This window comes from Drosophila elegans, unplaced genomic scaffold (assembly GCF_018152505.1).
Source record: "Drosophila elegans isolate 14027-0461.03 unplaced genomic scaffold, ASM1815250v1 contig_208, whole genome shotgun sequence".
NCBI classification, from domain to species: domain Eukaryota; kingdom Metazoa; phylum Arthropoda; class Insecta; order Diptera; family Drosophilidae; genus Drosophila; species Drosophila elegans.
Window position 1 is genome coordinate 11761397 of NW_024545578.1, and position 24647 is coordinate 11786043.

Genomic DNA, 24647 nt, shown 5'->3' on the forward strand with positions numbered 1-24647 from the left:
ACCCTCAAGTTAGAGGTATTGGAAGGTGACTTTGTGTGGAAACTGAAATTTTTGTTCAGGAGTTTTTTCTACAATCAAGAATTTCAGAGGAAAACGCTTTTATATATAAAGCTAACCTTATAAAGCTAACCTTTCAACTTTTCCAATGAATTATTCAAGAGCACAATGCATTCCCATAGACTCATTAATTTATTAATGAAATATTCAAATGATTGGCTAATTAATAAGATTTAGATCTTAATAAATGGTTGGGGCAATAGTCCATCTTTAGAATATATAAAAAGATGTTTTATTATTAAAATATTGAGATGAAAATGTTGTTCGTATTTACTTAAAACTTAAAATAATAAAAAGAATACATTTTTTGTAGATATACTGAACAATGTTTTAACATAAGTAAATATATAGTTCAGATGTAAATACTATAAATATTGTATGCTTAATTTTTTTTAAATTTTTAATATATCCCCTAGAACTTGTCATTTATTTGTAGCCTAATCTTCGACTCACTGAAATCATTTTAAGTGCTACAATTTAACGCCTCTGAAGCTTGTTACCTTCGGCGAGCTCAACGAGGCTTTCAACTCGCTCACGTTAATTGCATCTCAGTATGTATGTTTTCATAAGCGAAATTGACTTGCCTGAAACCGAATTGAGAATTCCCAGTAATATTAATGATATCTTGGCCACTTGAGAAGGAATCACACAGTTTATATACGACTTTTGTGCAATATTTTATCACAAGGCGCCTGCCTATGAGTGTGTGGAAATCGATTTTATGGCAACTATAAAACGCAAAAGGTTCCCACAGCTAGTGAATAAGATGCGAAATAAACAGGCAGAGTAATTGTTTTTCATCTTTTATTATTTATTATTTATTTCTATTTTCGTCATGCAACTTAACGGAAAATACGGGGGTGGGAGCGGGCGGTTGTTGTTAACACGGCCATAAAAGTGCTAACCAAGCCAACAACTAAATTGAGCGTTTTTAACCGCGCTGTGGAGTGTAAGTTAAGCTCCCTCGAAAACTTAGGGGGCTGGAGCTATTTGTGTATTGGCAGTCAACTTTTTGACCTTAGCTAGAAAATTGCTTACGAAATTACTCAAGACTATTTGTTTGGGTAACAACAAAATTAAGCTGTTAATTTCCGAAGGTTGGATGCAATTCACTGAGGCAAAGGAAGATAACGACTTTGGAAGAAAATACATACTATGATGTGCTGCAGTTCAAATAAATAATAACTATATATAATTTTTATTTTAAAACATACATTAAACATATAAACTGACTGATTATATGCAAGATTCTAGTCTGCTGGTTTTTTTCAGAATGTGGGAACGCAAATTTTTTCGAGAAGACATTATTTCATCTTATCCAAAAGAAATATTTTTTTAATCATCTTTTAAATACGAAGCAAATATGTTTCTAATTTTTTTTTGTTAAAAAAAATATATATTAATGTTTAAAAATAGTTTGTTTTTGGGTCCTTTGAAGCCCATGCAACAAAGACCCCGGCTGTCAACGGAAGACTAAACCGATCGCGAACACGTTTTATTTGCTCAAAGAATTTTCACAGCCCGATTCGACGAAGGGAAGCAGGTAAAGAAACCGAAAAATATATGAATAAATATAAGAAAAGTTTAAAAACTTTGAGAAGTATTTACGGTTTGTAAGCGAGCATATCCCTTCTCTTTTGCACCTGCAGAGCTAAGCTCCCAAAACGCTGAAGTCGGAATTATTGTAATTGCGAGAGACAAGACCAGCAAAAGCCGAACAACGAAGCTCTTTGTAAGCGAAACTTATAAAAAACCGATCGCTCCGACTGATCCCACAACCAGTTTCAAGTCAGCTCTCAAGCGGTAGAGTCGTCGCCGTCCACATTCAGTAATTTTACCCCGTTCCACTCACACTCTGTAAGGCGATATCCAAAATAAGGCTAATCTATAGGCCACAACGTGAAAATCATCTATTCCTTCCTACGCGAAATATCCCGATGAACTAAGATCTGGAAAGGATAAATTTACCTTGGCAACTGTGACGCAACGTTTAAAACAAATGTTAAAAGCAAAACGGCAAAAAAAAAGTTGTTTGCCATGGGAGAACTGCAATTGACATAACAGCAACAACATCAACAATCAAATAAAACTCAATAACAATTATCAACTGCGAGTGACTCTCAAAACAAATGCAAGAAACCTGTACTAAAAAAAATCGAGATTAAATATTAACGAATATTGCATAAATTGATATATCTACGTAAACTTAGCAAGCTCATGCGATTTGAATGAAAAAAAAAGAAAAATAATAAAATAAACAAAAAAAACATCGTGGATAATATTTGGTTATTTTGTTAATGGATATTCGAAAGTTATGTTAATTAACTAAAATTTATCAATGGAAATACTCTAAATGAGTAAAAAAAAAACTAAACAAAATAAAATAAGTTAAATAATTAGTTGATAAATATATATGTTAAATATATTTTTAACAAATATTTTTCTTCTTTTTTTTTAGCCACACACTCTCAAAGTTTCTGTGCATTCAAGTGCAACTAAAATAAGTAGCTGTTTCTTTTGTGTTGTTTTGCCTTGTGTTTTTGCAAAACAACAACTTGGAGGCAATTTACATAGGCGAACGCTGAGAAAAGAAAACCGCCAAAATTGGTTACCTAACGAAAACTTCGTTTGTGCTACGGGACGGCAAACTTGTAAGTAAACTAATATGTTTATTTATCAATGTAACCACCTAACAAAAAAAATTACTGTATCTTCCTGCATTAAAAATAGGTTTTTAAATCATGTTATTCTACTCTATGTTTCACATGAATATAGGAAAAAACTTCGAAATGATAAGTCAGCGATAAAACATGCAGCTATGTGTTCGAAGTCAAAAACATTTAATTTTATCAGTTTTTTCCTTACTTGTCGAAAAAAAAAAGTTTGATCTATTCAGGATATTTAATGTCTTAAAAAACTGAAAGTATGAGACTCAGAACCCAAGTTTTAAGTGCTCTATTATGATGTGTAGCACGTATAGCTTAACAATTACCATAAACTTAATTGGTTTCAGCTTACAGTCAGCAGATGGAGTGATTCCGCCCCTCCGCCAACGCCCGTCATTAATGGCGACTTTCAGATGACTTACTGTCATCTCGGGCACGATTCTCAGGCAACATGATAACGTCGAATGAAAAATAGTGAAAAATTCAGACAGTGTGAGAACATTTTTTAATAGCCCCGCGCCACTTGGCGAACTCAACTGCGGCTCAACTTATTTGAATTTGGCGAATAATGTTCGAAATGAGATGTCGCTTACCAGCTAGTTGAGAGGAGGGGGCTGGATTGCTCAGCCTGAAATTACTTTTAATTAGCATTTAGAACATCGCAGTCTGCTTAGATGAATCAGAGATGGGGCGGTACTCGTAAATAAGCCACTATAATTAGATAGCAATTTTTGGGGCAGGCTATTACTTTGATTTATTTATTTTGATTGCTCTAGCTTCAACTGGAAACCCTTGGAGTGGGCCTTATGCGTCGTAGGCAGCCGAAGTAACTTTTTAAGAGCCGTAACTGACAACAGCCACCGCCGATAATGAACGCTTGTCTAGGCGCCTTGCGTTGGCAGCTTCGCCACGTTGCCAAAAGTGGGTCATGGTTAAGTGTACTTCGGTCGCTTCGCGGTACGGTTCGGTTCGGTTCGGACCCGGCTTAGAAACAGCAAATGGTCGGCCGAAACCACAGCTTCGCATGCGCACCACTCTTTAATGTTCACCCTCATTTTATAGCTGTATAACTATCAATAGTGGAGAGTATTAATGACAGATCCTACACGGAAGAACCTTGAAAGAAATATGTAGTTGAGTGCCTAGATCTGTAATTGATTCATGAGATATATGGATTTTATATTATCAAGAAATGGCAAAATTTCCAAATTTCATTGGTTGACTCTTTAATGTGTTGCTGCTGCTGAAAGTCATATATATTATTAAGTATTAAAATTATATTTTATTATAAGGCATTTTTTATTAGGCATTTCATAATTCATTACACATTTTAAATTAACTCTGTTTACTTATTATTTTATATTCAAAACCGTTAGATGTGCCTCACTCCTTAATTAATTAATAAGTATCAAATTAAAGCTATGTATGTGTAAATAATCCTTATCTGTTTTTATTGTCTAGAACTGTCGTGCCATCAAGAACCTCTGCATATATTCCTATCCCAAATCCCTTGCATCATCTTCCTTGCATCAAATTCCTATTGGGATTCGTCTCCAATAAACAAAAGTAAAAAATCTAAAATTAATATCCGAAGATAGTTTAATGACAACCTATTAATCCTTAATAGGAAGACGATATGGGCTTCAGTTCGCGAATGGACTGCTGCGGGCAGTTCGTCAAGTACAGCCTTTTCGTAGCCAACTTTGTGATATTCGTGAGTATCTCCTAAAGTTACTAATCTGTTAAATAAAATAAAATTTTCAATCATTTCCAGGTGGGTGGAGCCATTGTCTTCTGTCTTACCCTATGGACCCTCGTGGATCGTAGCTTTGTCAACGAGTTGCTCGGAACAAACCTCTTCTCGGGAGCTGTCTATGTCCTGCTCGTTACATCAGTCATCATCTGCCTGGTGTCCTTTTTGGGTTGTGTAGGTGCTGGAAAGGAGGTCAAATGCCTGCTACTTACGGTGAGTATATTTAAGATCAAAGAACCTAAACAGTTTTAAAGATTTATGGGAGAAGAATCGATTTTGTCAATACCTTTGACGCATTTTTTAACTGTCTTCCTACAAAGATACATTTTTATTTTCAATTTTCAACTTAAATTCAAAAGGCAGTTTTAGTGTGCCAATCGTTTTATTTAAACTTAAGTTCTAATAAGAATAATCTGCCAAAGATAAGGTAATGCTTTGGTTTTTAATTTTTTTTAATTTGTTTCTTATTAGAGTTACCCAGTTATTTACTTCTTAAGAAATTTGCAAAGACCATTTAACATGTACCTTAACACCTCTTTTTCCCTTCGTAGTATTTCATAATCGTGGCTTTAGTTTTCGTCACCATGCTAATTGGCGGCGTCTTGGGTTACGTGTTCCGTGAACGAGTCCAGCAGACCATGCGGCAGGTGAGTTTCATCCCCAATAATTGTGTGCCACACCACTCCAACCTGTATAAATTCCCATAGGAAATGCGGTCAACGATGGCTTTATATGGCAGCAGGAGGGAGATCACCCAGGCCTGGGATTTGACCCAGGAGCGGCTGCAGTGCTGCGGAGTGGACACGTGGCACGACTGGAATAGGTATGGACCGGTGCCCGAGTCCTGCTGCCAGGAACTTTTTGGAGGCCAGCGCAAGGAGTGCACCATCTTTCCCACCATCACGAATCTGTATAACCAGGGCTGTCTCTATGTGACGACCAACTTCATCAGGGATCATGCCGCGGTTATTGGCGGCACCTCCATTGCGGTGGCCATTCTGATGGTAAGACAAATAATATTTTATTTGGTTCCATTTTAAATAAATCCTCATCCTTACTTTCAGATCTTTGGAATGATATTTTCGTGTCTATTGTTCAACATGATCGAATAGAGGCAATGAGATACCCAGGCCCACATTCCCAAAGAGTGTATGATAAAGTTGACTCCACGCAGTTCAACTGTCCGTTTGTATTATGTATGTATATACGTATTTAGATAAGTATTCAAGAGCGATTATTCGGATTGTATTGTTATTATCTGTTGCATAATTTTGTATTATTTCTTTGTAATTCTGTAAATTTAGTCGTAAGCCCCCGTAACCAATACCCCGATTCTTAGCTTTAAGTAATCTTATCTAATGTTTATCAAGAATTTGAATGTCCGCCCATTGTTGTTTCTAATAAAATTAGTTGAAAAAAAACCCATTTGGATATGTGGCGGCTTGCTTTGTTTTAAAGTTATTAATTAATGACACAAAAAGTGGTCGTAATGCGCTGTTAGGGCGCTGAATTTGGTTTAAAACTGTGTTTAGCCTGTTAAGTGCAAATTTAAATATTTTGTTGATTAATTGCTGCGCCTACTCTCATGAACCCTCCCCAGGGGTCAAGGCCACACCTGGCTTACTTTTGGCGACCAAACACCTGCGAAGGTGCAACCTAAACTTCATCTGGCCTGGCACAAAAAAAGTACCCACTAGAGATTGGCACTTAAAAACAGACTGCTCTGGAAATTCCCCGAAAACTTATATGTTGCGTACTTTTGGGCCGAGAAAAGTTAACAATGAATATGAAATGCCCCCAAAGATATGCAATATGATTGAGTTGTTATTGTTTTTCAGCTCCTATAAATCTTTTAACAAGTAAAAGAAAACTCTCATGCGGAAATCCTGGAAGTAATACATAATTCCCTTCACCAAATACTTCGAAACCATTTTACACAATAGCAACAAATTCAGTTTAATGTTTATGTACATTTTATACATATAACCCTACAAACTAATTGTGTGTTTGAATTGTTCATTTTGGTACAAATTGCACTTGATCAATGCTCTTCATTGATCGCTAAAGTTCTTCGGTTGCCTTGACTGGTGGGCTGTATATGCTTTAAGTACAAAAGTCAATTTTTTTGGAGGCACTTAAACAAACTTAGCCTATTCTGCTTGATTGTAGACGGCGACATTGTTTCTATTCAGTTTAAAATAGGTCTTAGCGAACTAGGAAGGGGGTTTTGGTGCTACGACTCACAAGCTATCACTTGGACATATCACAAAACTGGTCACTCCCCTGCATCCCCTTCCAGGGAAGTCGGGAACAGGATCAGTATCAGAATGACCCTCTCACGCCGTTCGACAGGCATTGGCATATTCCACACAGTCGTGCAGCGTGGGAAAGATCTCGAAGGGTCCTTCGCTGAGCGCCATACTATGCACCAGGGTGTCGTACACCCTATCTACGGGGCTGGCCAGCAGCAAACGGGCTCCTCGCGCCTTCAGCTCCTTGCTCACATCGGTGAGAGTGCGACATCCGGCCACATCTATGTGCCCCAGCATGGAGAAGTCCAGGATGAGCATCTTGAACCCACCAGATGGCTGCTCTGGCTGGACATTGATGGCCTTCCCTCCGTTCTGCGACACCGGGGAATAGCTCGATTTGCTGCCCTTGCTGGGACTACTACTGTTGCTGCTGCTGTTGCTGTTCTTTGCCGGCGGAATCTTGTCCAGACCGACCGCCTCGTACAGGGCACGACGGAAGAACAGACTCGTCGCAAAGTTCAGCGACCCACTGTAGCGGAAAATACGTGTCTCGGGCACCTGCATGGCATTCCGATGCTGGTTGAGATCCATATAGATTCCCGGTGCCTCTGGCATGTAACCCAACAGGCAGGAGTAGGGCTTCAGGCCCTTGATATAGAGGGCCAGCAGGGAGATGCAGATGCCGATCAGTAGACTGTATGGTAGTAAGGATAAAACTAGTAAACTAGTACAACTGGCATTCAGCATTAAATTGAGACTCACCCGATGTCAATGTCGATGATCACCACGCAGAGGAAGGTTGATATCCAGGTGAACATCTCCAGCTTGCCCTGCTTAGAGAACTTTTTCAGCTCCTTGGCCTGCATAAACATCGGCTTCAAAGCCACTATAATCACGCCAGCCAGAACGCACTGAAAAAAGCACATAATATATAAATACTTTGAAACTTAAAATGGGAATGGCAATGCTGTACTCACCCTGGGTAAACTGCTGAAGAAAGGGCCAATCCACATGAGTGTGACCACCACCAGCGAGGCGGAGACCAATGAAGCGATCTGCGACACGCCACCCGTTTGATCCTGGATCACGGACCTCGACAAGGAGCAAGCCATGGGAATGCAGGAAAAGCAGCCGCCCACCATGTTCCCAATGCCCATGGCAAACAGTTCCTGATTCGGCCTGACCTCATATCCATGCTTCTTGGCGAACGTTAGACCCATGGACATGATTATCGAGTAGGTGACAATGGCAATGGCTATTGAATCCACGGCCACCTTTGGCACCAGATCCAGGCGCGGCAGAACTGGCTCCGGCAATCCGCTAGGTATGTTTCCCACGGGATTAACCTTGTAGTCGACATACAGGTTGAACCACTTGGAGATCAGGGTGCCCCCGATCACCATAATTAGCTCAGCGGGCAGGGGAAAGCGACATCTTTTACTCAGGCGCGGCTTTAGGCACTCATTGCAAATCATCATGAACAAGATCACCGCCATGCAAAAGCCAAAGTTCACAAGATTCGTTTCTGGCACACCCTTGATCACATCGATAACGCTGAATATGATCTTGAAGGCGCCTTTGTGGCGGGGCACTGAGATGCCTAGCACATCCTTTAGCTGCGCGGTGACCACGTGACATGCTGCAGCAGTCGTGAAACCATTGACCAGAGGTTCACTCAGCAGGGACGACAGGGTTCCCAGTCTTAGGAAAGCCATGAGGAGCTGTTGAATGATTAGAAAAAATTAATAACAATTATCATTCATAACAGACTTAAGTCTAAACAGTTAGCTGACATTGTCTGAAGATAAGTACTATATTGTTTATCACATTTAGTGCATCACTACTATTATTATTTGCTGCTTATTGCTTATATCAGCTTAGAATAATTCGAACTCCTAGAACACATAATAAATGCCAACTTACGTTTACAATGCCCACGGCAAGGGCCAAAGAGGTAACCACCTCTACTTTTGTGATGGGATCAGCAATTGCAGTCAACTGCTGAAAAGGTGATGAACTGGCTGTTCCATTAAACACCGAAAGAGATGATGCGGTCGTCGAGGCGATGGAATCCGCAAATGCAGAGGTTGTGTTAGCCCCATTCGACAGAAACCCGTGAGGATGATCCTCCACGTTGGCAAACGTGTCCACCACCTTCGCCGTCATCATGCTGGCCACCGCAAAGGTGCCAATTGATATGTGCTTGGAGGTGCCGAGGAACATGTAGACCAGCACTGGAAACACCGCCATGTAGAGACCGTTTCCGGCCGAAACTCCTGCCAACATGCCATACGCCATGCCATGGGGTATGTTCATAATGGCAACGGTGAACCCGGCGATAATGTCGCCCGGAAGATCTCGCCTGGGTGAATACTGGGGTAGCCATTGCAGGATGGGAATCACGCCGGTGAAGAGTGCGAAGAAGTTCCAGCTGTGCCAGCAGTTTCGCAGGGAGGAGGGAATACTCTTGTCCCTGGCCGCATAGCCCGTTTGCTTGATCACCACCTCGTGGGTTAGCACATCCCGATGGATGCTGTATTTTGGCTGGATCTTTGGCTTACTCGTTGCACTACCACCATTTCCGTTTGTGTTGTTATTGTTCAGTGGCTTGGTTCTGCATGAAAATAAATAATTTTAATTTAGTTAATTAAATACAGAACAACCTTATTAGAACTTACTCTTGATTCTCTTTATCACTAGGCATTTTGGCTAAATCTTCCACTACTTCTATGTCCTTTTGGTTGCTGCCGCATTCCACATTGGTATCTCTGAAGGGGTGGATGTGTAGATCGCGTTCAAATTGCAACTGCCTGAAGCGAACAACCGGGCAATTTGGATCCGGATCAGCGTCTTGAGGTTTCTTGGGTACTGTTCCAGTGACTCTGTTCGGTGGGCTTTCCTTATGTTTAATGGGTATCAGTAAAGTGCCAGCTTTGTTGTCGAAAGGAGAATGCTGGAAACTGTTTTCTATTGGTAAGTGACGCCGCCACTTTTGGCGATCGTGCAAGTCTTTCAATCGCTTCCAGGCACCTTTGGCCAAGGACTTATGATGGTGTTTTGGTTTCTGAAAATAAAATAAAATTACATCAAAAAAACCGAACAAAAATATTAAAACCAAAATAATAATCTCTGAAAATTAACATGTAATTTAAAATTGTGTTTGATCTTAAAGTCTGGGTTTAAGTAAACGGTTTTTTATAAAAAGCACCTTATCTCAAAAAATAAAGAATAATTATTTTTTAATCTCTTAAAGATTTTCAAGTACTTGTCCTAATTTGTTTGTCTTATCAACATTGACACTTTGAAAGCAACTAAAATCGAGAGATAGTATTCGTTGGAAAATTTTCGACAATCCACTTGGATGGAGCTCATACATTAAACCGAGAACTTTGCGACAGCAGTTAGATAACATCAATCAACCTCAAATAATTAGCATTACTTTTGACCAAAAAACAACGGGCTGCTACTCTTATCACCCACCAAACACGACTGAACCATGTACCATAATTGGGTGATATTTAAATACAATATAGAAGAATTCGTGAACTGTTTCCGCTAAATTGAATCATGATTTCATAGCGAATGCTAATTGGTTAAATTGTTTGATCAACATGCGTTTTCTTGGTGACCGCAAACCCTTTGTCGAAATTTTTAGAATTGTCTGAAGAAATATTCGCTATTGGCCTTTATTACGCATACGCTGCGTTGACAAGTGTCTACCGTTGACGTATTTTCAGAAGATGTTCATCATCAATTACCGTCTAGCGAAAGTCACTTGCTAAGTGCTCAATAAAGTAACGTACACTTGCGATAAATGGGACAACAGTAGAGGGCATTATGCGCATTTTTTCATTCGTTCCATTGGCGCAAATCATAATCACCTACAATAATCGGTTCATGGTAGATAACTTTAATGGCCAATGTCTGGATTGGCAGTTCAAGGGCTTATAATAGACAAATGGTGTAAATACAATAAACAAAAAAGCTGGTGTCAAACCTGAGTAAAAGTAGGATTGTATTAAAGCGGTTAAGCCCACACTCCAATCTTACGTTGGGAATATTTTGTTGCTTAATAAAGTAGTAATTATTGAGAACAGCACGTAATACCCTTAGAACAACTAATTTATCACAGGTGGTCAAATCACAGCCGCGATAATGTAAAGTTCTACTCATTAGCTTACCTAAAAGTCCCCGTTACCAACTGACACAATTCCCGCTAAGTGACCATAAAACGGCACTCCATAAACAAAAGTAAACAACTTCATAAACCGGATCTACAAAGTGGCAGCCAGACAACAAAACCAAAACTAATTCCAAAAATGTATTTTAAAAGCTGTGTTTGGCAATATCACTTGCATCATACCATTACTTCCCCGTATTGTTTTCATTCAAAAACCGTTGAAACGTTGCTATCAATGTCAAGTTTAACGCATTAAAAGGTCACTGTGAAAATAAAGGTAACGCCAGTTATATGCTAAGCATTTGAAGCCAATCAGGGGATTAAAAGATCACTGGCCTATTGAGATCAACATTCTTAATTGCATTTGCATTTTAAATTGTGAATTGGATCTGTGATGCTTGTTGCTTATTCATTATATATATTAAATCATTCATAAAAACATTTTTTTTGATTTTAAAAACCGAAAACATACAATTTTAAATGATTGATTTCCCCCACAAAAAAAAAAGTTTACTTCCCATCGCCGAATCAGGTTGTCATAATTTCAATTGCATATTTCTCTCTCTCATTCGCTCGATTTTTGAAAGTAATGACTAATACGAAATTGTTTATAAAAAGCGAGCTCATTATATATAGAACAAGCCGAATCCGGTTTAATTGTTGTACTGCCGTAATTGCGGGACCTCATTAGTTCTTCCAACGAACCGGTTACTGTGGAAACAGAGTGCAAAAAACGGGATCGCACATTTGGCCTTAACCAAATGGCTTATGCAATGGGCCTAAACGCACATGACCAAAGCGAGATTAGCGCAAAAGGGAATCGAAGGGAAGGGTAAAAGCGGTATATAGTTATAACATTTATACACATATACACAAGTGCCTGCGCGAAAAATCGCTGCTGAGCTCTTATCGAAAGTGTCCACTTTGCTTATCAGCAGCACGAGCACTTCATCAGCCTTTGTTAATCAGTGTTTTAAGTCCGACACAGTAACAAAAATACTATTTTAGCTTTCTAAAACATCTTCCTTAGTTTCTTCATTGATTAGAAAATTCTTAAATAACACGAGGAAAGCCACTCATCAACAAATTATGAACATAATACAATAACGATTCTATTATATATTTATATAAAATATATAGACAGTTTTTTATTTTTAAAAAGTAACTTTATATTTATGCTTAATGTGTCAACCAATTTAATTTTAAGACTATTTCGGTAGGACACCTACTTTAAGTTGTTTTAACTTAATGTGTGCAATAAAAAATGCTGATTAAGGTGCTTTAATAATATTTTCTGATAAAGCCTTTTAAACTTTTAAGACTATTTCGGTAGGACACCTACTTTAAGTTGTTTTAACTTGATGTGTGCAATAAAAAATGCTGACTAAGGTGCTTTAATAATATTTTCTGATAAAGCCTTTTGAACTTTTAAAATAAAAATTCGAGTAGGGTAAGCTAAGAACATTTTCCTGGTTACTTTTGTTTGTGTAAATTGAATCTCACTTTTGGAAACCTGAAGGGGATTCTCTGGGCAGGTGTTTACCAATATATTGACCCTGTTCTTATCAGTAACTAATGACCATGAAATAGTTACAGTAAGCTTTAGCATTCCCACATTTCTAGCCACCATATGCACGGCTTTCGATATCAATTTATTGGTTACGTAATCGGTAAACGAAATGTCACAGATAGAGTAGACAATTTTTATGTGAAGTTTACGGAATGAAGTCAGTCGAACGGTCGTACGTACTTCAATCATGTTGATTGATTCGCTGTGACATCAGAATCCAACTTCTTTGATCTGGCTACAAAAGAAAACTGAGGCAAATACTGAAAGTCACAGTCCGATCCCGAGGTTTGTTTTGCCCATTCAGCTGATGCTGTCAGCTTGATGTGATAAAACTGACATTGGAGTACATAAACGAGCATTTCTTGGCAAAATATTTGTCTGGCTCTGGGGAAAATTTATGGAGCACGCGAGCTTTTTATAAACTTGATTTTTTAAGGAATTAATCAGAAGTTAAACAGAAGCTCTCATTTTATTAACTTTTACTTTGTGTTTTTTACTGAGCAATCGTAGTAATATTTGTCTAGAAAGTGCGTTGCCCGGATTCACTCGTGTCATACATTTATGTTTAAACGGCATTGTATTTCACAAGTGAAAAATGAGTCACTTTTTATTAAGCCCAAAAATTATTCGATAGAAAGCGTCGGCACGCGCTTTTATAAGACGATTTATTTTAACAACTAAATTGATAAATAAAACAAAATAATAAATACAAAAAAATTATATTTTTACTATTTTATGCCATAAAATTATTTATTAAAATTTATCGTATAAACCGCATACTAATATTTCCCCTGGTATGGGTCAAGTGTATTATTTTGTCTTTTAACTTTATTTCTAGACCCGTTCCTCAACATTTTGAGTAATAATGCTACGCATTTAAAATAGGGTCAAAGATCAATTAGTTGGAACATGTTTGTCTTTGGGGTTGGATCGTGCGATATATAATATATGTCACGCCCTTATCAGCAAAATAACCCTTCCTTCATCGATTTGACCAAAGAATTGCAAACAAAGTGCCTTACAAATTTGCCGCGCATTATATGTTTAGCTTCCGTTTAGATACGAATTGCATTCATATTCACGGGTTGGACTTTGAGTTTCCCTTGTTTAGCTTCTGTGGAAGTGGAAATGCTGTTGCGGCAGTTGGCAGATTTTTTATATCTCTTTGTTTAGATTTCGATTGTGCGGCATATATTTATTTGTGTATGGTAGAGAAGGGTATAACTGGGGGAGTAGATGGTGCGTTGGGGCAGCAACATTTTCCATTTTCCCTGCTGTGCGCACGCACGAACTTCTAACAAAGCAATAGAAAAAAAAAGACAAATAAAAATCAATTGAAGAATAGTTTAATTGATAAAAAATTGTTAACACAGTGCTATCAGTTTAAATTCAAAAATATTAAAAATTAACTCCAACAATTAAAGTAAAATACATTCAAACTCGTTTTCATATCAGGGTCATTTTCTTGATTATTTTCATTAATTTATCATGTCTATTACTTTATCGTGTCATGGTATATTAAGGGTTGATGTCTAAAGCTAGCGAAAAACTTAATTTAAAAACTTTGGCACAAAACAGGTGTTAAATTGGAGAGTTTTATGAGTTGCCCGGTCGTGGCCAATTTTTACAGCTCACGTATTGACTGATAATATATGAAATAATTAACTAGCGATTACGTGTGAATTTTTGTTTTAAATAATTTATTTTCTAGTAAGTTAAATGTATTTATTCACTTTTTATTAAATATTGATCAAAAGTTTGTACTTTTTTATGAGAACTCAAAATAATATTAAAATAACAATTTTTTTGCGGTTTGATGTTACATTTTTGTTTTCTAACTAACCCACAATATTTAAATTTTTTGTTAGAGAAAAAACCAATTAGGCGCCTTTTATTATTTGCTTTTCACAGAGCTGAGGCTTATCAGCCCATCCTAATTTATAGAGGGCATTTACAACGAGTGACGCCACAGGTTGGCAAAAAGTCGCCAAAAACCAAGAACATCATAACCATACTGTATGCGTCAGTATATAAGAAACCATGTATAATCTCTATGTGTATATGTATGTTTGCCCGATGACTGTGTGTCAAGTGCAAGTGCACTAGAAAAGTACAAAAGCGTGCGAGGGTAGGAAACAAAAACAAGTAAAAGCAATAAAGGCAATAAAAAATTTGAAGAAATACATATACAATTTGATTGTACCAAATTGTCGAGAAATCGAAAAGCAAATGTTGGGCGATATTTGTGAAAAAATGTCAGGATGAAAGAATCTCTCCGTCGTTTACCTTAAGAAAACTAAATTATTTTTTTTTTGGCACTCGATTCGGTTGCCAAACAAGTGCAGCTGTTGTTGCTGTTGTTGTCGTTGTCGATTTGTTGGCACCTATTGATAGCGCCCGTTGTTGAATAGTTGTTGCCTTTGTTATTGTATCACTTGTTGCCAGTAAAAAATTTGATTAACACCTTTCTGGCGCATGCATTGTGGAATTAAATGAACTTTTAGCACTCTTTAGTAACTTTTTGTTCCGCCAACACAATTATCACTTATATAAAACTGGCTAAAAGGTCCGCACAATGTTAAATAGATTTTGCACAACTATTATAGTTTAGAATAAGCTCCGTTATTAAATTATTATTCATTTTCCCCTATTTAACCACAAGTTTAGATATTTGTGTTATTTTGTAACGCCGAAAAGCGTCGCTTGCGACACACGTAAAATGTTTTGTCGTCGTTTTACCCGATGTTGTTGCTGTAGTTGTTGCTGTAGTTGTTATAGTTGTAGCTATAGTGTTGTCGGGAGGGTCGAACGCCAATAAAAGATGCTCGCGCCAAAAGTAATTAATTGCGGAACACGCGACAAAAGCAAAACGTCGTTCGGCTGACCCAGTAAAACTAAAGAAACAAATATTGAACACTCAATCGGCAAAGCTTTCGTACGGAAAGCTTTTAACAGCTGTTTGCTTTCTTGCTATTCTATCGCTTAAAATATCGCACATGGTTTTTGTTTGTAAAATAAAATGTTACTATAGCCTGATTCCATTGGCGCATCAAAAAGCATTTAGCTTAATGCGCAATTGTTTACACAGGTTCTCCCAAAAAGGTTAATGCCGCATTTAAAATAAACGCGAAAATTAAGTACGAATGTATTAAGAAAATATACCGCAAAATACCGATGTTTAACGATATGTCGTTAGGGCCACCACTACAACAGCTGGCTTTTATATGCAAAGTTGGCGCGATTTTTGATTTCTTTAGAATATAAAAGCTATTTTGCATACAAATTACTTAAAACATGAGCAAGCGCAGAAAATCCTGTTTGATCCACTATTGCGCCAGTGGAATCAGTGTATAAAACCCTCCTCATAATTTGTTGTGTATTTTTTTAAGAGCCGGTTGTTATATTGCAACTGCCGTTGTACGGTCACTCTAAATGAGAAGAAAAGGTAGCCATGACAACAGAAAGTTTTTTCTTGTTCGATAAATCCTTCTCGTTTCACCGGCCATTGAAAATATAACTAAAATAGAAGCATAACAAGGAGATCCTCAGTATGGACAAGCCTCAGCTGATCGAGCACCTGCACGAGGCGGTTAATTACACGGTGTACGACACCAAGTGGGTACCACTTTCCGCCAAGTTCGTGGTGCTGGGCTCCAAGGCTAACGGGCATGGAATTATGGATATCTATGAACTTAACCAGGACAAACTGGTAAAGGTGAAGTCCGTGGAGAAGAAGGTGGCCTTTAAGTGCGGCACCTTCGGAGCAGCTTCGCTGCGAAACCGCCACATGGCCATCGGAGACTTCGAGGGCAGGCTGCAAGTGCTGTAGGAGTGGTAACTATTGAGCCAAACGAAAACGCCTTTAACACGTGTCATTTGCAGGGACATGGAGCAGCCAGAGCTGCCGGTCTACAATGTCAAGGGTCACAGCGGCATCATCAATACCATCGACGCCATCGGGGGCACTCAGATCGATTGTGGGGCACCGGAAATCGTCACCGGCAGCCGGGATGGCGCTGTAAGGGTCTGGGACATCAGGCAGGGGCAGGCCCCTGTGGTGGACATGTCGCCGCCACCGCAGATGGGCGATGGCGTCAACCAGAGCAGCGCTCGTCGGGATTGCTGGGCCGTGGCCTTCGGGAATACCTACAACGCCGAGGAGCGCATCGTTGCCGCCGGCTATGATAACGGTGATCTGAAGATATTCGATCTACGAACGCTTTCCGTGCGCTGGGAGGCCACCATGAAGAACGGAATCTGCGGCCTGGAGTTCGATCGCCGCGAGATTCCCATGAACAAGCTGGCGGTGACCACTTTGGAGGGCGGCCTCCTTGTCTACGACATGAGAACCCAGCACCCGACCAAGGGGTTCAGCTATGTGGAGGAGAGGAACGCCGGGCGCAGCGTGGGCACGAATGGCGTGATCAGTGGACCCAAGGCCACCGTGTGGGCAGTGCGTCATTTGCCCCAGAACAGGGATCTCTTTATGACGGGCGGCGGAACTGGCTCCGTTCGCCTATGGCAGTACGAGTATCCAGATAAGAGGGTCATCGATGATTCGGACGGCAACAAACTCGGAGTGGCTGGAACCCTGAACATGGTCACTGCATCCACGTTGAGCTCTCAACCGGTTCACTGCTTCGACTGGCATCCCGACAAACTGGGCCTAGCCGTCTGTGGCGCCTTTGATCAGAGTGTCCGGGTTTTAATTACCACCAAATTGAACACATATTAAGGAGTTAAAATCTATAAAACGGAAGAGACTAAGAAAACATCTCATTCTTATGATATCAGATGCTTGGTAAATGCATAGCTTTATATTTTTATGACTATGATACAGAGAATTTATTTGCCTGAAATGCAGATTGTGGTCCTTAATGCTGAAATGTACACTCCATCACACAAATTAGATGAGCTGCTTGACCTGAAATATAAGACTAAACAAAACTAGCATCGCATAGATAAACAACGAAATAAATTAGAACACAAAATAGCTCTTCATTTGTTAACCAGATATATATTTTTATGTAAAGCCAGATGGAAATGCAGTGCTAACCACTACGATCGAGGCACATTCATACGCTCCTGGACTATTTTCGTCAACTCTTCGATTCGCTTTTCCAGCTCCATAACCTTCTCCGTCTGCTCTGTGGGCACATCCACATTTATGGCCCTTTTTAGGGCATTCAAACAAGATGTTCCCGCCAATCTGGCTGAGTTGAGCTGAGAGGTAATCATTACTTCACTTTCATCCGGGATGTGCTCTTCAATGGACGCCACTGAGAGCTCGCAGACCTCTAGACAAAGGTCCAGAGCCTTTAAGGCATGCTCCGGTTTGGTTTCCCATCCCAAATGTTTCGGTGTGTATGCACGATATGATTTCACCAGTTTTTCGGCCTTTTTCAGCGGTGACGGAGCCACCAAAGCGGCCAGTTCCCAGACAAGAGGCTCATTTCCGTGCTGGATGCTCTGCTGTCCAAGCAGCTTCCTGAGTCTCTTGACCAGAGAACCGGCGCCGGCGGGATCCTCCTTAGAAATGCCGTAGACAATCCGGGTGAGCACCTCCTGGTCGAGGTAGTGCTGCTTTAGCTCTGCCATACGCTGGTACGCCCGCATGGCATCCTCCCAATGGGATGTGTCCACGGCCACCAGCATGTAGTTTTCCCAAACCTTCCAGTTGCTGTAGTTGCACTTGAGGGCTTCGCCCAGAACGCGATGGGCCCGCTGTTTGTCACCCAACTTAATCAGAGCCTTGGCCAGGTTGTTCCACGACTCAAAGCCGTTGGGTTCCAGGTGAGTGTATGCCAGATAATGCTTAACAGCCGCCTCCCAGCGTTCCAGTTGAATGGCGCAGTAGCCACAGCGCAAAAGGATCGCCTCCTGCAGGTTGTTTATCTCCAGCGAGATCTCAAAGTGATCCATGGCCTGGGCATAATCGGCACTCCGGTAAAAGTAGTTGCCCCAATAGGCTTGGGCTTTGCCGCTTGTCTTTTTGGAATGCAACCAAGCCTGCTCGTAGAAGTTTGGATCATCGATGGCATCGCCCAAAAGGCAGTACAGCAAAGCCGTGGGCTTCTTCTCCAGCTCCTGCCGGATAACCTCCGCCGCCTTGTGACGGAGTTCCAGACTCGTGTAGCACTCGATTACCTGCTGCCAGGCGTGTATGCGAAGGCAGATGTCCAGGGCGGTCTTGGTCATGCCCAGGGATCGCAGCAGGTCCACCAGTTGCAGCTGCACCTGCCACTTGGGCCTCAGGTGGGAGGCGAAGCCGTAGGAGAGTCGGGATCTGAGCGATAGTTCCTCCTCGGAGCTGTCCAGCAGCTTGACGCACTCTTCGCACTGCTTCCAGCTGCGTTCGACGGTTCTCCGCTGTCCCGATTCCTGCAGGCAGTTCAGAAGCAGCGCCGCCTGGCGCACTTGGAAAGGTCCGTGTTCCTGGTAGAGCAGTGTTTGTGTATACGGCTCAAGTTGCTCATCGGCCAAGCGATCCTTGGGCTGAGAGCGTTTTAATTGTTTCCTAAACGAAGGTGCGGGGAAGTTATAAGTACAATCAACGGATAGCTGTGCATACTCACACCTTGGCCAGCACCAGAGCTTGGAGCACACTGGGCAGCGTCATCACTTCGTTGTCCCTCAGCTCCACAAAACGTATACGCTCCAGTCGCGTGTCATCCTCCAAGAGGAGCAGCTTGGGCAGTTTGGTCCGCTCATTTGTACGGATGGCGGTGGGCAGGGCTTCCTGCTCCCCAAGCTGCTCCACTTTGAGGCAGAGCTGTGGAAGAGCCTTTTGCTGAAACTTGGTGCGTACTCCCAGCAAACCCTCAACTTTCAGCTCCACCTGCAGATGGTTGCACAGTTCATCCAGCAGTTGGGCGGCCCTTTCGGACCGGTGAAACAGTAGATAACCATTGGCCAACTCCAGCAACAGCAATGCCTGCAGTTCCCTGCTCTCAAACTGGTTGATTTGGGCCTGAAGAAGCGCAGCTGCCGTTTTGAATTGCTCGTAAAGCGATGCCGCCAGATCGTCGAGGACATTCTGATGCAGCAGGATTAGCCGCAAATGCCACCAAACCAGCACCTAAACATAAGGTGTGTTATTAAACGTATATAACCAATAACTAATCCAAGCAACCTTCGATTCTGGATGGGTTTCGAGCAGTCCCTTGAGTATTTCCCTGGCCACAAGCAACAGCTCTCCAGTTTTAACATTCGGATTCAGTTCCTCTCCGCTGGCTTTGAGTTTCTCCTGTGCATCTAGATCCTTCAAGCTTAGTTCACTATGGATTACTTGAAAATCGTCCACCTTGTCGAAGGGCCCAGTAAAATTGTTTTGAACAAAGGCGAAGATCAAAAGCAGAAAATCGTTGAGTTGCAACGCAGGATTGTCCTTTGAATTGAGTTTTTCGTTTTCCCGCCAGCGCTGCAGGATCCCCCGTAGATCCTCCAATGTCCACAACTTCTGGCGGGTCCACAATTGACGCAGTTGCTCATCGGCTGGCAGATCTAAGGTCAAATTTAGTATGCTTGTCTGGCTTTTAGGTATTATTTCTGGTAATATTTACCCTCAACAGCTACGGCATCGTTAAAATTGCAAATATAATATTCACTAAATATATCAGACACCATTATAACAAGAAATTGTGATGAAATTGTCTTAAATCCACGTGTTTTACGTATTAAAGCCCCAGCTTATTTTCAAGCAAAGTTTACACTTTATAAAACAAACTATGCTTAATTGGTAATTTATCTGTTATTTTTGAATTAGTTTTATGTCAAACTAACTTTTAAAATTACAATAAAAGAGTGTTCTGATTTACAATATTTTGGTTTATATCACGCAGATTGTTTATTAGGGATGAGAGTTCTTGAATTTTTCACGACATATGATGAAGTATCGATAGTTATAGTAACGCAAGTCTGCTATCGATATCGGAATAAACGCAATGAAGCAATGAATACGCGATTCATTGAGTCTGAACAGCTGTTCTTTTTTTTGATTGATGTTAAGTTACCACTGTAGTTTTTGGAGATGCGTTTAAATAATTATCTTAAGATTAAGCCAATGAAAAGGGTCATATTGACATGCAAGCGATCGGTATTTCGAAAATATCAAAACATTTTTTTAACTAAAAATGGTAAGTGTAAAAATACCCAGCAAAAAAAATAATGTTACTAGGCAACACTAGGTCTTGGCGGCACTTTTTAAATCATCAAATACGAAGGTAACTAAAAACAAAGGCATTATTTATAGTCATACGTTAGCCAAATTCGCTTTGCATCGATTAGCTTGGCAATTAATTTTACATAATTAGACGGGCTTACATCATTGCCCAAGTCGCGACGGCGCCAAAACGCAAGTATTTGCTTCAATTAAATAGTTTTTAAAAATATGTGTCAGCCGCACAATAACATTTACATAAGTCACATGCGGCGCACTCATGAATTGGCCAAATTCCCCCTGAATCTGCATAATTGGAGGAGTTAGAGGGGGGACGAAAGGAATCACCTGTGGTAGAGCGCAGCTTTTTTTTTGCATTACCAGAACACACAATGACTAATACAAAGGCGAAGATAGCTTCGTAAAGCTTGGTGGTATGGTATTGGTTTTTTATTTTTTACGTCTTAGTCGCCGCCGTAGCTTCTAAATTTAAATTTCACGGTCAAGGTCGTCGATTGCCGCCGCTATCAGAAAACACGATGGGTTGATGGTGGTGGTGGCGGTGGGGGTGCTGCATTTAAGGCAACGCCACAAAACGCAGTACAGTTGGTGGTGGAGAAACAAAAGAAATCGTATCTGCCAGATACTTTGTATATTCCGGCGAAACCTGATAGCACAAGATGCGATAAAGGGTATCGGGGACGTTTAATTGCAATGTGTGGGGTTATCAGCGGGTAGATATCGTCGAACGGAAAATGATTGAGTTCAAGGCTGCGTTGGCCAAGCAAATCTGTCTATTAATAGTGGTATAATTAACAGTGGTACAAGCAAATTGCATTTGTGTTGTTTAATTCATTTCGTAATTATTTTTATTTGTTGGAAAAACACCTCTTCGTAAATATGTGCATTTCAAATTGCTGAAGAAAGGCTAATCTTCATAAACACCCAATAAAACAAACTAATTATATAGTCTATTATTAATTATTATTGTTGCTAAAATGCATTTAAATCTTTTGTGCTCCTTCTGAAACCAAAAGTACCTAAATAATTAAAATGAGCTTTTCCAACGGTTTGTTGCTTTTTATTTCTCTTAAAGCATTTAAATGTTCAATTTCACCACAGAATAAAACAGAGTAGAAAGCTTTAATCCAATACTCTTATGTTCAAATGTTGTATTATCTCTTAAGGTCTCTCGAACTCTTAGTTTGTCTGGCACTCTTGGCTTAGTCATCAGCCTTTAAGTTTTTGCCATTTTATTTTGGCGCGATTATTCCGCTCTCTCTTTCTTTTTTGTGGAGCACTCTCTTCCACGCCGGCGTTGCATGTCAAATTCCACATTGCATTGCACTCAAACAAAATCGGGAAAATTAAAGCCGGCACGCGGCTTCCAAGTGGACATCATCATGACCCAAAACGGGCAGCTTGCCTTTTCATTTTATTTTTTATCTCCATGCCGAGTTGCAAAGTCGAACGTCAAGTAAGTAAGTACAAGTACTGGCTTAAATTTTTAACATCCATTTAGTTTTAAAAGACCGAAGGCTAACCAAATAGTAAATTCGAATCGATTTCAATATTCTTAAAATATTTTATTGAACGTCAGTGATTAACAGTTCCAGTCATAATTCTTGTTACTCTGTTATTTGTAAAATAAGTTTGAAACGACAATTAGTTTTAAGACAAGGCCTTTTGACTTTACCCTATTTTTAACCTTTACTATTCTTATTATTCCGATAGCTTTCTTTCTATAAAAAAGAATGAAATGAAAAAAACTAAGAAAACTTTTCATCAAAATGGGAAATCACTATTTAACAATGTACAATAGGACTCATATCCCCTCATACCATCATTTCATGTTTATAGAGTTAATTTGATATATTTAAAGGTATTTAAAAGTCCGGCTAGAAAAACATTTTTTGTCAGGTCTTGTTTCGAATTTGCTTAAGTGGTCTTTATAAATAATTTAAAGTTGAAGTTCTAAACACAAAACAGTTGCTCGCTTTCTCCACTCTGTCTCTATTTATATTTATTTATATCTGTTTTTGTTGGTTTAATTGAATTTTGGTTAATTAATATTTTTTTTTTTTTAACGTTTTTAATATTTTATTTTGCCTGTTTTGCCTGCAGTCCAGCCATTCAAGGTCGTTCGGGTTTTGTTTCAATATAAATACAAGCACTGTGTGCTTGTGTGCTTTTGTTATGGCAAATAAATGCAAATAAATATAATTTGTTGTGGCGTTTATTTTTACTTGTTGCTCACCGCTCGCTTGAAATAATTTAATTGCTGTGACATAAAGACGGCTCCAGTTGCTCAAACATTTGGATACTTTACTCAATTATTCTGCTTCCATTTTTATTTTCTGATTTTCGCCCCCCCCTCTGTTCATTCAGCCGCAGAATTGATGTCACTGGGTTTCCATGTCTCCGGCGCCGGCTCAACATTTTTAGCTTCAAATCAGTTTTCACTTTCGCGCCGCAACTTTCACAAAACTGTGTGCCCCACTCGCTGAGTACCCCTAATACCCAGAGGCAGATACAAAGGGGGCTGACTTTGGGGTCAGTAGTTCGGCTTAAAGTAAAATATATTACATGTTTTAAAAGCCCCTCAAAATAAGTCAACTGAAATATAAGTTTGTTCCGGCCTATGAAATTCCCTGCTCATTTTCGCCGCCTTTTGCATTCCACTGTGCGTTGTTTTCTATTTCGTTTTTGCTTTCGCTAAAAGTTAACTGCTACACTTTGCAGTTAAGCTATCTTTACTATATACATTTAAGCAACAAGCTCTTATATTCTATTCAGGAAAATATAATTAATATTGTTAATATTATATTGTATAAAATCATAGTTATTGCTAATGTCAAGTAAAGCTAAAGTCTTTATAACAATAATATTTAAAATTAGTTTTAGAAAATTCATCTTTCTAATCATCAACTATCTAGATTTTAAAAACTAGTTTTATTAATTTAAAAGCAGTTTTAAAATATGTGTATTTTTTAATTTAATTAAAAAAAAATTAAATTTAATGCCTATACAAAAAGAAAGTATTTTTAAGCTACAAATATATGATCATTAAGCTAATAAATGAATAAGTTTAATAAAATTGATAGAATGCTTAAAATTTTTTTAAAAAATGACTGGTATCTTACAACTTGTCTTTTATGCATCGGAAAACTCTGAACATAATAATCCTAATTTTTATTGACCAACTGCTGGCCTGCCCACGCACATTTCGCCTTGAGACATGATCTGATTTGACCTTGCCCGTCTATTAGGAGCCATTATTTCTTGTTTGCCATTCGAGATGGTTTAACTGCTTGATAAATTTTCCTATTTTGCTGTATTGCTGGCTGTTGACTAAAATGCCACACAACGCATGCTAAAAAGTTCTACCGAAATTAATTTATTTCGCACTTAATTATTCAGCGCGAGCGGCACAGAGACGCGCTGACCTTGGACCGCCTTCCCCCAAAAAACGCCCCCTTAGCCCCCCGTCCACTCGCACAGCTACTACTCGTTTCTGGTTGCGATCAAATAACAACAAATCAACAAAGCAAAAAAAGAGGCAGAAGCTAAATTTGATCATACTCTCGGATATCCATTGCCCAGAACCACAATCGTTGAACGGTTAAAAACATTGTAGAGATTGGAGTAACAAACATATATTTATAAAATGGGTTTTATCTTGCTATAACACTATTCAAATAGGAATTCTATGAAATTATTGCGCAGTTGGACAAAAGGTGCTGACTGCAGGCAAAAATCACAAAGTCAACTGAGAAACAGGGACCTTAAGTGATGAGCAAAGCAAGATGGAAAACAAAATATCACAGTCCAACAGCAAAACGAGTCTTTTATTTCAATAATAATAAATAAATATTGTTTTTGTCTTATTTAGTGTTGCGTTTTTTTTTTAATGTGTTAATTTATATTTCTTTCAAAATCTGTCATAGAAAATGTTAGTTCTGCTTTTTAAAATTTGAATATGTAATCTAAAACAAATTTGAGAAGTTTAGG

The 24647-nt window shown here is 39.4% G+C and overlaps 4 protein-coding genes across 5 annotated transcripts; 2 read left to right on the forward strand and 2 right to left on the reverse strand.

Annotated features, from left to right (window-relative positions):
- The first annotated feature begins 1833 nt into the window (after positions 1-1833).
- LOC108135620 (CD151 antigen) lies at positions 1834-5892 on the forward strand. 2 transcript variants are annotated; one of them, XM_017256436.2, is made up of 8 exons: positions 1834-1914; positions 2516-2708; positions 4185-4289; positions 4351-4437; positions 4498-4689; positions 5028-5123; positions 5184-5480; positions 5541-5892. In XM_017256436.2, the coding sequence occupies exons 4-8, from the start codon at positions 4360-4362 to the stop codon at positions 5586-5588; spliced, it is 711 nt and encodes a 236-aa protein (XP_017111925.1). In that variant the 5' UTR covers positions 1834-1914; positions 2516-2708; positions 4185-4289; positions 4351-4359; the 3' UTR covers positions 5589-5892. The 2 variants fall into 2 exon arrangements, with proteins under 2 accessions (XP_017111925.1, XP_017111926.1); XM_017256437.2 differs by lacking the exon at positions 4185-4289.
- A 514-nt stretch (positions 5893-6406) lies between these two features.
- Positions 6407-9792, reverse strand: LOC108135619 (sulfate anion transporter 1). The gene is made up of 5 exons (XM_017256435.1): positions 9407-9792; positions 8652-9342; positions 7706-8449; positions 7491-7639; positions 6407-7422 (listed from the first exon to the last, which is right to left on the reverse strand). Exons 1-5 carry the CDS (start codon positions 9430-9432, stop codon positions 6813-6815), a joined length of 2220 nt encoding a protein of 739 aa, XP_017111924.1. The 5' UTR covers positions 9433-9792; the 3' UTR covers positions 6407-6812.
- A 6121-nt stretch (positions 9793-15913) lies between these two features.
- LOC108135638 (WD repeat-containing protein 92) lies at positions 15914-17471 on the forward strand. The gene is made up of 2 exons (XM_017256459.2): positions 15914-16303; positions 16361-17471. The coding sequence occupies exons 1-2, from the start codon at positions 16029-16031 to the stop codon at positions 17211-17213; spliced, it is 1128 nt and encodes a 375-aa protein (XP_017111948.1). The 5' UTR covers positions 15914-16028; the 3' UTR covers positions 17214-17471.
- Positions 17472-17475: 4 nt separating this feature from the next.
- On the reverse strand, positions 17476-20356 carry LOC108135637 (tetratricopeptide repeat protein 27). The gene is made up of 4 exons (XM_017256458.1): positions 20041-20356; positions 19611-19981; positions 19054-19556; positions 17476-18995 (listed from the first exon to the last, which is right to left on the reverse strand). Exons 1-4 carry the CDS (start codon positions 20102-20104, stop codon positions 17537-17539), a joined length of 2397 nt encoding a protein of 798 aa, XP_017111947.1. The 5' UTR covers positions 20105-20356; the 3' UTR covers positions 17476-17536.
- Between the last annotated feature and the right edge of the window lie 4291 nt (positions 20357-24647).